Here is a 12,943-nt window from a genome sequence, read left to right as displayed (position 1 = left end):
ATCTACCAAGGGGTCCTTATAATTAACCAAAATATATATATATATATATATACTCTTTGAGTCTTTCTCTCCATAATCAATATTTATTTTATGTGTTATGTGTTCACAAATGAAAAGAAGAGTGAAAAACATGGCCAAGTCTTTTACAACTTTTATAGTAACGTAGATACATTTTATTTTTGGTAGAATAGTTACATAGATGCATTGACAAGGTAAATTCTGTAAAATAATTTTGTTTCCCATTTTATTAACCAAATTTGTTAACGATCAAATTACAATTTGACATATTATTTATTATTTTTATTTTTGTAGATTTATAGCTTAGTGAAGCTAGCAGAACTGTATTATATAGAAGGCATGGAATGGAATCAATGGATATTAAAGGCTCTGCTAAAGTCTTCTCAAGATACAAAGTAGATTCTTAAAAAAAGTGATTAACTAAATTTTAATCTAAATTCCTTTATTTACTTTTTAATCAAAATTTACTCTTGATTTTTATATATGTAGACATTAGTTAAACGCCTTTAATTTAGGTTTATGTGTTTTTTTTAACATCTAATCGAGAAAGGAGCTTTGCCAGTTCCGGAGGACAAGTAGACTAAATAACCTTAGACCACAAATTTATATTATGTTTTAAGGCCACCAAATATTATGAATATTATAATAGTCACAATATATTTTCCTCACTAAAATCTACTCCATCCATTCCTTTTTAATTCATTTTCTAGAGAAAAAAAATGTTGCACAAAAAAAAACAATTTTTAGATTTTCTATATATTTTTAATAAGTAACTAATGACAAATTGTAAACTTCAAAAAAAAAGAGAGTGAATATTCTTGGTTGAAATTCTTTAATCACAAAAAAATAATGCAAGTAAAGTCATTATTTAATATATTTTTTTAATATGTCTGAAAATCATAAAATATGGATTACTCAGGAACAGAGGGAGTATTGTCTAATATAACTATTTAATACAGTCCCACATAATTTTAAAAATTTTCATTGATGGAAAGTGTTTTTAGTCAAGTGGTTACAACACCACGTCTACGACCGATCCTACCGGAATTCGATTTCACTAAATCGTGTTACCCCGCTTAGTAGGGACTGACTATGAATCGGTCCTTGTCAATTATATGTTGACAAAAAATAAATTCAATAATAAATAGAAAGAAGGCCGGAATATGATTTGTGGCAACATTTTCATTTTGTTGGATGAAAGAGATTTTGTTTCATATTAGAATATTGGTCAGGCTGGATTGTGGAGAATCACTATCCATGAAGATGGAGGCATATCAAAAGCACTTCAAACGTTTCGACCGAGCAAAATGAAAGTTAATTATACAGTGGTAAAGTGAGTCGTAAAGAAAGCAAGCAATAGAAAAATGGTATATCAATACTCCATAGTATAAAATTTATAAAAGTTAAATGTTTTATTTATGAAATCATTCACAAAACATAAAAAGCTGAGGCAAGTTAATTCAAGAGTGATGGAGAGATAATGTTTAGTATGGTAATGTTTTTTATGTTTAGTATTTGGAGTTTAGGGTTTATAATTTAGTTATTTTGTATATATATAAGGATATTATTGAAAATGGATTACAAGATAAGATATTAAAAAAAAAAAAATTGTTGTTAAGTATTATTTTAGATGATGAAAGTAAAATTAATATATAGAATACATTAAATTATCTATAAAAGTAATTATATAGTAAGGTCTTACAATTTTCTTTTTAGACTACTTATCAGTTTTTTCCATAAAAAAATAAAAGTGTAAGTAAATATAATTTATTTTAATTACTTAACGAAACGAAAACACCAAATTAAATTGATTTTTTTTTTTGCGGTAACTAAAACAATGGTCATATTATTATAGTAACATATTGTTTAAATATTTTCAACAATACTGTGTACAACTTTTTTCTCTATTTCAAAATGACTCTTTTATGAAGCATATATTAAAATATTGTAGTTAAACCGTAATATTATAAAAATTAATTATCAATACATATAGTAACAATTACTTGTACATTTCATATACAATTGAATAGAAACTTCTTTCTTTATTTCAAATTAATCATGCATACATAACCCACGCATCGCGTGTGCTACTTTCTAGTCTTTTATACTATAAATCACAAGTCACTTGGCCAATTAAATCTTGCAACATCAGATTTTAGATTTTTCTTATAAACAAAAAAAAACATTTATCACACAAATGGAAAAAAAAATGTCGAACAGAAGAAAGAAAGCCAAAAAAAATAAAATAACTGCTGATTTTTCTTCCATTCTCCAAGTTCAAAGCGATTTTATAACTGATTTCACTTCTCCTTAAATCAAAATTCAGTGTTTTATCTATAATCCTCTCTTTTCTATCTTTTTTTTGGTCGATCATCTAAACTATATCTCCTCTGTAATCATCTTCTTTGTGATCCTCTTCTCTCCATTCATCTTTTTGGTTACTCATCTAAACTACAGTTATAATTCTCAGACAGGTAAATATTTAAACTTTTGTTTGTATTCATAAATTTTCTCTTGAACTTCTATTAGTTATTGGAGTAGCGCAAGGATAGTTGTTGATAAGGAGGGGAACTGGATACAAAAACAAAATTAAATAATGGTAGCTCATATATATTGGTACTACCTTCACCTCTACAGTATTTTTTATTCATGTAAATATATTAACAAAATTTATTGCACTTACCGACTTATTAATTTGATGATTGTTATTTTTCCACATTTATCTAACTAACACTTTTACGATGATTCCTGTTAAGGGCCAATTCAAGATCAACAGCAAGTGTGTTTATGGTTATTCTTTATCATTTTTTTTTTTGCTTTTCTAACGTTAATACAATTCTGTCATGTTTAAACTTCCACGTTCAGATTAAATTTCCTATTTTTAAATGCTTAATATTTATATATTTGCTAATTTTTTCGCATATACAAAATATTGATCATGTACTATGAATATGAAAAGAAGGTGTATTACTTTTGGGCTGCGTAACTTTGCCCAAAACCAAATACGTGCCCCTCATAATTGAATTATTTTCTTACAAATTAATAAGTATGTATTATTTATATATATATATATATATATATATATTTGATCACAAATAATTATTTCGTTTATACGCACGGGACAAATACTAGTTAAATATAAATTCAATCATCATATAACAAGAGAATAAAATTGAAAAGGTCCATCTTCATTATGTATATACTTTCGATTTTTTATTATTTTCCAACATATTCACATATCTTTTTTAGTATGTAATATTTCAATAAGCTTTACTTTATTATTTGTAAAAGTATAAACAAAAACGAAATTACATTACACATTAAACGCCCACTATTTAATAGTACTGATATATTGAAAATTAATATAAAAATATATTTGTTCGTAACCACCCATATTATTGTCATAGCAATGCTCTCACGTTTTTTTTTAATGTTAAAAATATATCAATATGCAATTATTGCACATTTATAACTCTCATATGTTATAGTTGGTACATTATCTAGTATACTGGACTATATCAGGTTTCTTGTGATGATTTCTGTAATTGATGCAATATAGTTTTAAAGAGCGTGGCTTGTTACATACCATATGGTTATGATCTAATTTTTTATGTTTATCTTTTGCAAATGCAAGTAACAACGGGAAGATATTCACAATGGTGATCAAGGTGTCTAATGTATACTCTTGGGGGTCAAATATGTTTGGGGCTCTTGGCCATGAGCAGGAAATTAGAAGATGTGTAGAATTGAAGCCTATATGTCTTGGCTGTAACAAAGGATGGATCGGTTTACTCTTTTGGCGACGGTTCCGACCTCTATCTTGGTAATGGAAATTTTCGGAAATGAACTTAGGCCACATCTAATTCATGCTTTTACAACCAAAGGTGTTTATATACTTCGTGTTTGTGCTGGCATACAGCCATACACATGCCGCAGCTCTAATGGTTATGTAGTATACTAACCCTGGATCGTTACTTGTTTTCCAAGCCTAAAACCATAAGTCTCTCTGTTTCATATATCAATCTCTTTACTGATGCGTTAGGTATATGCACGTGGGGTATAAGTAGCTCATGGGCTCTAGGACACGGTGACCAGAGTAACAAACCCATTTATGAGATTGTTCTCAGCCTTAGAGAACCATTTAGCATTTCAGGTTTAAGAACAATCTTTTAATATGAAGATATATATGGCCTGCAAATAGAGTGAAAAGTTATAAAAAAGTAATGATTCGTTTTCTGAAAACTAATTGATTCTTGTTGGCCATTAACAGAGGGCATAATAATTATCAATAAGTAGTATACTAAAATAAAGGAAAAAAGATATCCAGCTACACGAAGTATTGGTGAATACATGGTCACACATGCCAAGTATAGTATTGTATACTCAACTACACAAAGTATATGTATTACATGACCACATGCATGAACTATATGATGTTATGCAGTCAACATCATAGACATATAATCTAGTACACCGGTCAGTTGACTCCGGCGAAGACCGACGTTGACTCCGGCGTTGACCAACACTAAAAAAATCTAAATTAAAAAAAAAATTATTATAGTAAATTATTTATGGGTTTTCATGATTAAAAGACATTTTCTATTCAATATCCAAATATTTTATATATATCTCTAATATATTCATTCTTATAATTAATTACTTTTTATTTTTCAAGCTAAAGTAAATAGTTAAATAAAAATCATTTATAATTATTTTTTAAGATATAAAAACAATTTATAATTATTTTCAAGATATATATGTATATATATATAAATCTCTCATAATCAGATTATTTAATTACTACAAAATCAATAAAATCAAATTCAACTACTTTCATTAGAAAATAATATGCAAAAGATTGAGTATATGACTCTTTACTCTAAATTTTGCATGGTAAATGTTATAAAAAAGTTTAGACACTCTTTACTTTAAAATTTACAAACTCAAAATAACATATAACCAACAAAAAATTAACAATATTTACTTTTAACATATGAACATTTTCATTTTTACTCTCTTTTACACAATTACAATATGTTAAATTATTTTTTAGAAATTTTTTTTAAGGTTTGGGTTCTCTATATTACATTTAGGATATATTTAGGAAATATATTAAAAATATCTTTAGATATTGAATTAACATATAAACAACAACAAAAAAATTCACAATATTTACTTTTAACATATGAACATTTTCATTTTTACCCTCTTTTACACAATTACAATATGTTAAATTAATTTTTAGAATTTTTTTTAAGGTTTGGGTTTTCTATTTTACATTTAAGATATATTTAAGAAATATATAAAAATATTTAGATATTGAATATAATATTTTTTAATTAATACAAACCATAAATGATTTAATATAATAATTTCTTATTTTTATTTTTAATTTTAGAAAAAAATTTGGTCAACACCGGAGTCAACACCGGTTTTCACCGGAATTAATCAATCAGTGTACCAGATTATATGTCTATAGTGTTGAACACATGACGTCATATAGTTCATGCATGTGGTCATGTAATACATATATTTCGTGTAGTTGAGTATACAATAATATAGTTGGTATGTGTGGTCATGTATTCACCTATATTTCATATAGCTAGCCATCTTTTTTCCTAAAATAAATTGGATAAGAGAGAGCACATCGAGATCTGCGAGACAAGATCTTATCCAAACAACAAAACCTTAGTCATCTCCACGTCAATTTTCTCACTTTTCTACGTTTTCGTGTAAATCAAAATTCCACAAAAACAAACTATAAAAAGACACACTTCTTCTTCATCAAGAAAAAACATACTATCACATTTTCTCATTTATCAAAAAACACACAAAAAGGGTTCAAAAAAAGAAATGTTGGCTATTTTTCACAAAACGTTTGCTCATCCACCGGAAGAACTAAACAGTCCGGCGTCTAATGTCACCGGCGAAAACCCTAAACTTCCCGGAGAAACTCTCTCTGACTTCCTCTCTCACCACCCCGACACAGCTTTCTCAATGAACTTCGGTGATTCCGCCGTTCTCGCTTTCGTCCGTTCCCAAAACTCTCATCATCAAAGGTTATTTATTACACATTTTCTCTAACACAACCCTCTAGTCTTGTTTCTTATCGGAAAAAAATCAAATCTTTAATCTTGTTTCTTACAGTAAAAATCATATCTTTAAGCTTGTTTCTTACAGTAAAAATCAGATCTTTAATCTTGTTTTTACAGTAAAACTTTAATCTTGTTCCTTACTGTAAAAATCATATTTTTAATCTTGTTTTTTACAGTAAAATTCAAATCTTTAATCTTGTTTCTTACAGTAAAAATCAAATCTTTAATCTTGTTTCTTACAGTAAAAATCAATTTCTTGTTTCTTAACGTAAAAATCAAATCTTTAATCTTTTTTTTTTTTTGACGATTGTTTCAGGGTGTTCTGTGGAATCGATGGAATCTACTGTGTGTTTCTTGGAACATTGAACAATCTCTGCGATTTGAACAAGCATTACGGTTTATCTGGAAAAACTTCAAACGAAGCTATGTTTGTGATCGAAGCTTATCGAACACTTCGTGATCGTGGTCCTTATCCAGCTGATCAAGTTCTCAGAGGTCTTGAAGGAAGCTTTGCTTTTGTCGTCTATGATACTCAAACCTCCTCTGTTTTTGCATCTCTGGTAATAAAAAGAACTGATACTTTAAACCAAAATCTTTACATTTTTATGAGAGTTTTATTTGACAATGTTTTTGTATTTGTTTTAGGGATCTGATGGACTAGAGAGTTTGTATTGGGGTATAGCTGCAGATGGATCTGTTGTTATGTCTGATGATCTTAAGATCATTAAGCAAAGTTGTGCGAAATCGTTTGCGCCTTTTCCAACTGGTAAGTAAACATGTTCAGTTTTGAGTACAATGTCAATGTGGAAATTAGGGTTAATGTGTTTTGTGTAATGTTGTTTCAGGTTGCATGTTTCATAGTGAGACTGGTTTGATGAGTTTTGAGCATCCGAAGAATAAGATGAAGGCAATGCCGAGGATTGATAGTGAAGGAGTTATATGTGGAGCTAACTTTAAAGTCGATGCTTGTTCAAAGATCAGTAGCATTCCAAGAAGAGGAAGTGAAGCTAATTGGGCTCTAGCGAATTCGCGTTAATGCTAGGAAAGACGAATAAGAAGACTGATTGAGGAAACCTTAAATATAGTTTGTGTTCTTTTGAATGCCATGTTCTGTTCTGTTTTTTTTTTGTAAATTACCTTCGACAATGCAAACAACAATAAACACTTTCATTAGTTACTAGTGATGATACAATGGAGTTGTGTTAAGAAGAAAACTCCGATCTCTTTATTGATAATACGAATGAGGATTACAAGAGGAACGAACACTAGCACATCACTAGTTCAATTCCAGAATCTCACACACGAGATCTTATACAAGAATCAACATAACTCTCTAAACAATGAGAGATTGTTTATATACTAATTTGAAATTCAAACCTAGATATTTTTAGAGCTAAAAATATCTTCTTATTCCTTCAAACCGCCTAACGGCCAAATATTCAAACTTGCTCATCCTTCTCACATGCTCCGTCTTCAGACTCTTCACACGTGCGAACCTTAGAACGTCTCACATACACCTTTCTGAGCTTATCAATACCCCCTCCAATGAGACGCAGCTTGTCCTCAAGTGCAAAAGAAGGAAACTGGGTCTCCAAGTCACGAACCACCTCCCAAGAAGACTCATGATCAGGCAATGAAGTCCATTTTACCAACACCTCCAAATCGCCTGCAGCAGAATACTCCAAGAGACTCTCTGGCTCAATCACCACTTCATCCGCTTCTGAAAAAGATTGAGGGAGCGGGAGAACCTGGTGATGAACGCCCAACACCTGCTTCAATTGCGAGACATGAAAAACAGGGTGAATCTTAGACGAGTCAGGTAACTGCAGTCGGTAAGCCGCTTTGCCAATGCGTTCCATGATCTGATAGGGTCCATAAAACTTGGCTGCAAGTTTCTGACACAAACGTTTAGCAACAGAGGTTTGACGGTACGGACGAAGCTTCAAGAACACCCACGAGCCCACCTCAAACTCCACATCACGTCGATGCTTGTCAGCATTATTCTTCATCAACTGTTGAGCATGGAGCAAGTGTGCCTTTATATCATCCAACAACACATCACGTTCCTTCAACATCTTCTCCAACTCAAAGTTCTTAGTGGAATTGGCCTCGAAACGTACTAAAGACGGAGGATCCCTACCATAAACCACGTGAAAAGGAGTCGTCTTGAGAGATGTATGAAACGAGGAATTATACCACAACTCTGCCCAAGAAAGATACGTTGCCCAAGATCGAGGATGAGAAGACGCAAAGCACCGTAAAAACGTCTCCAAGCATCTGTTCAACACCTCTGTCTGCCCGTCCGTTCGAGAGTGAAAAGCAGTGCTATATTTGAGTTTTGTGCCAGCGAGCTTAAAAAAATCTTTTCAAAAAGCACTGAGGAAAATGCGATCACGATCCGACACAATAGACACAGAGAATCCGTGTAATCGAACTACTTCCTGAATAAACTTCTTAGCCACATCAGCCGCTGTGAAAGGGTGTTTCAACCCAATGAAATGGCCATATTTGCTTAGCCTATCCACCAGTACCAAGATAGCATTGACCCCCTGTGATGTGGGTAAACCCTCCACAAAATCCATGTTTACATCCTCCCACACTTGATTAGGTAAAGGCACAGGTTGAAGTAAGCCAGCAGGGACAGTGTAGTGACCCTCACCAGGAGTAGAAATCTTAAAATGAAAGATCGGAGAAATGGCCCGGAAAAGATGTAAGAAAGAAGAAGAAGGAAAACAAAAGGGAATGGTCGAGAGAAGCCCGAGAAAATATTCGTAAGTTGGACAATGGCCAAGCCAAAGACCGGAGTAACCGGATGTACGACCGAGACCCTAAGACCGATCAGGAGTCAGAAGAATGGGCCGAGAAGGTCGAGGAAAGTTGGTCGAGAAAATTTGTCGAAGATCGAAAGAGTTGCCGAGTACTCGAGAAAATGTGTCGAGGATCGAAAGAGTTGCCGAGTACTCGAGAAGATTTGTCGACGATCGAAGGAGTTGCCGAGTACTCGAGAAAATTGTCGAGAGCCCGAGAAATTTTGTCAATGACCCGGAAAGAGTGTCGAGATGTCCGAGACGCGTAGTCGAAGGTGCCGGACGAAGGATCGAGTATTTGGGGAGAAAATTCTTTTTCTCAAGATTCTGACCAATGAGAAGTAAGGAAAGTGGGAAGATATTTTATTTAAGGTGGAGTTAGTGGAAGGATTAAAAAATTAAGGAGATTAAGGAGATAGTGGGAAGATTAACTTAATCAAGCTGATTAAGAGGATTTGGCGGAGTCCTATTGGCCGAGAGCTAAGATTAAGCCTTGATTAAGTGACATGCACTAATAGGAAGCTTTACATGCACTAATGGAGGAGTTTTCATGCACTAATACAAGGGGGATTAGTGGATTAATGGCGAGCTCCCATTGGAGGTGGGATTCACGCAGCACATGCAAGGGGTGTAGGTGACACTTGTCGAAGGGCATTAAGGAAGAAGCTTCGAAATTTTGCCTATAAATACAAGGCAAACGATTTCATTTGGGTGTTTAGCACAAAAACACTCAAAAGCTCTTAAGTTATTTCGAGAGAGAAATAAGAAGAGATCATCGAGAGAGAAAGAAATCATCGACATTGTGTCGAAGTGATTGTTGAGAAAGAGGTCGAGAACGATCGAGAGAGAGATCGAAGGAGAGGCGTTGGTGTCAAGGAGTTGGTTGTGGATCGAGGTGATCAAGAGGAGAAGCTGTCTGATCGTGAGGTGCAGTGAAGTCCGAGGGAAATCATCGACGCGTAAAGGTGAGTCTGTGGTAAGCATGTAGAGTCGCTTCTTTTGTTGCGGTTAAAGGATATTGCATGCATGCGAGAATAAGTTGATTTGCACGGTGAATATGGGGGATTCACTTGACGTGCGGTTAAAGAAGAGATTGGGTAAATTAAACTCTTAAAAGGTGGTTTAAGAGTTACATGCATGATCGAACCTAGAGGGATTTGAAAATATTAAGCTTTGCTTAAAATCGGGTTCATGCATGAATTGGTAAGTAAAGTGGATTGCATGTTAATGCATAAAAATTTGGTTGAGATTGATCGCATGCGTGAGTTGGATATAAGGGATGTAAGTGGTTAAAGCGACTGAATCTACATGCGAGAAGTGGGTTTGAATGGTTTAAGCATGAAGGGTGCATGCATGTAGAATAATCTTAAAGTTGCTTGATTTACTTTCTTGCTTCTTGTTGATTATTCTATGTTAGTTTTCTTGCGTGATATAAAGCTGGTGTGCTTGGTATATCACGGCTTGAATTGAGGATGGTGTGTGTGTGGTGGTAGCTTAGTCTCTTGAATTCGTTTCTTGAGTCTTAGCTAGTAAGGTATCGATCCGCTGTTCCAATTATTAGTGTCAAGCGTGAGTTCCCGAAGACCACTCGCGCGGGGATACTGTCACGGCTGGCTAGCTACCGGCGTGACTGCTGCATGACGATGTGGCTTGAGTGTGTGTGGGCTCATGCTGGTGACCTGTGTGGTCTCGGCATGGAGCAGGTGTTGGAATGGAACAGGGTATCGACGGGCCCTAGGTGTAAAGAGTCTAGAGCATTCAAGTGTTCCTTGATTATGTCTAGTCGTCTTTGCATGTTGCGTGTTGCGTGTTGCGTGTTGCGTGTGGTCTAAGAGTCTACGGTATTTCAAGTATGCTAGACGTCTTAGCAAGTGGGTCTAAGTAAGAGTCTAAAGTGTTCTTTAGTCGTATTGCATGGTGAGTAGCGAGTTGAGATCTTCCGAGTGGTTTGTAGTGATCGAATCTGCCTCGCTTGGTTGTGATTTGTTTTGCTTCCGCTAAAGCTTCCAGCTGTGTTGCTTTGATGTTATTGCTAGCTTTCTTTGATTGCCGGGGTAGTCGGCTTGGGAAGAGTAGTATCCTGTTTAGGATAGAAGGGGGTACCCAGACTCACTGAGTAATCCTAGATTACTCATGACTCTTCGTTTTGGCCTTGCAGGGAAGCCTAAGTGAGTCTAGAGCCGGAGCAAACGTTAGGGTACCGGATAGGGTTTTCTTGTGTTTCTTGTAAAACCCTATATTTTCTTAAACGACTAAGAGTAAAGTTTTCCGACTATCTATATATATTACTTTGATGATTTATTTTCGAGGAAATATTTTATTAAAGTGATATATTCGGTTTTCAGGAAAGCATGGCAAGTTGCAAATGATACTCGGCCTTGTCCGGGCCAACACAACGCACCAGGCCGCGAGGGTTGAAAAGCCTAAGTAACCTCGGTAGCGGGTGGGATTGTGCTAGGGAGGACCGGTCGGGAAGTCTGCAGCTTCCGTCCCTCGGCCGGATCACCTCGGTGCAGTTCCGCAAGTGGCGTCTCGTGGCTGCCCGATGACCTTTGTGGTCATAGAGCGGTTCGGGGGCGTTACAACGGTGGTATCAGAGCGGTGTTTTCGAACCCGCGAGCACTTGTGCATTTCAATGTTTTATCGAGTAATGTGTCGCAAGAGCATGGAATTTTATCCGGACCGTTTGCTTGTCTAGTCTAAGTTGAACCTTAGAATGATTTAAGCATCTAACCTTGTTTCTTGTGGGTTTTAGATGTATTCAGGTGATTCAGGTTGCGGGGATGGTTCAGGGGATGAGGGGCCGAGACATGAGGATTGTGGGCATCACAATGGATATTTGTCGACGGAATCAGAAACCAGTCGAGAGCCGAGTGATTCGAATGACTGGGATGAGGACGGGGTGTTCGACGCGGACGACACCAACTGGTCGATCGAGACCGATCCGTCGGAGTGTTTAGATGAAATGGAGGAAGTGGAAGTTGATCGAGATGATCAAACTATTGTGCTGGAGATTGGGGAGCCGAGCTGTCTTCAAGTTCGAATGGACGCGCAAGGCAAGTTTGAGACTCTTCCTGTTGGAGATCACGGAGAGGCGGAAGTGGAATTAGCCGATAGGCTACAGGAATTGCTATTGAATCTTGTGGAGGACCAGGGCGATGATATCAGTCCCGAGAATTATATGAGGGAGTATCTGGAGGCGGTTGATAAAATCCTAAATTTCTTGACGGACGTGTATGTGCCGGAGGAAGGAGGCAATGCTAGTGGTGCGGGTGCGGTGCCCGAAACCGGAGACATTAGTGAAGAGCGACCTGCGGAAGAGAGACCCGAGACGGTTGCGAGGATCGTACTTATGATAGATGGGATGCGCTCACCAGAGCGAGTAAATGAGAATGACGGGGAAGTCATTGTACCGGAAGCCGATGGAGAAAAGAATCCAATGGATAGAAACTCTAAGACCGAGAAGCCGACCAAGGAGTTAGAGGTGATCGACCTTGTGTCGAGTGATGATGAAGGGATTCCGACTTTTATAGTGGAACCAAGGAGAGACCAAGACCGAGAAATTGAGGCTAGTACGGAGCCGAGAGAGAATGTGAGGCGATGGGCCAGATCGAGCCAAGTCGTGAGAGAAAGAGGGGAATCGAGCCAAGTTGCACGAGACCGTGGAGAGCCAGATCTCCTAATGCCAGACCAATACGTACCAAATCAGGCGGAGCAGAATCAAATTGTGCCGGACCGAGTGGAGTCAAATCAGATTGTGCTAAGGCGCAATAGTCCCATTAGAGCTGTACCGTTGCAAATGGTGTTGCCGGGACAAGAGGAGGAGCAAGAAGAGGAACCAATTGACGTGGATTTGGAAATGCTCGCTAAGGCGTACGAGCTGAGAAGGCAGAACCGAGAGCAACTAAGGATGGAAATTGGAGAAAGTAGTTCGAGTTTGAAGAGAACAAGGGAGTATTACCAAGAGTTGCAGGCGAAAGGGGAGTTGGAGATGCACTCCATAACGTTCCAACCAAGAGGCAG

The 12,943-nt window shown here is 36.0% G+C and overlaps 1 protein-coding gene across 1 annotated transcript; it reads left to right on the top strand.

Moving 5' to 3' along the window:
* LOC104758629 (stem-specific protein TSJT1-like) lies at positions 5,794-7,295 on the top strand. Its single transcript, XM_010481521.1, has 4 exons — positions 5,794-6,077; positions 6,430-6,673; positions 6,759-6,879; positions 6,959-7,295. Exons 1-4 carry the CDS (start codon positions 5,872-5,874, stop codon positions 7,147-7,149), a joined length of 762 nt encoding a protein of 253 aa, XP_010479823.1. The 5' UTR covers positions 5,794-5,871; the 3' UTR covers positions 7,150-7,295.

This window comes from Camelina sativa, chromosome 17, assembly GCF_000633955.1.
Source record: "Camelina sativa cultivar DH55 chromosome 17, Cs, whole genome shotgun sequence".
NCBI classification, from domain to species: domain Eukaryota; kingdom Viridiplantae; phylum Streptophyta; class Magnoliopsida; order Brassicales; family Brassicaceae; genus Camelina; species Camelina sativa.
This window is presented reverse-complemented; position numbering and strand designations above follow the sequence as displayed.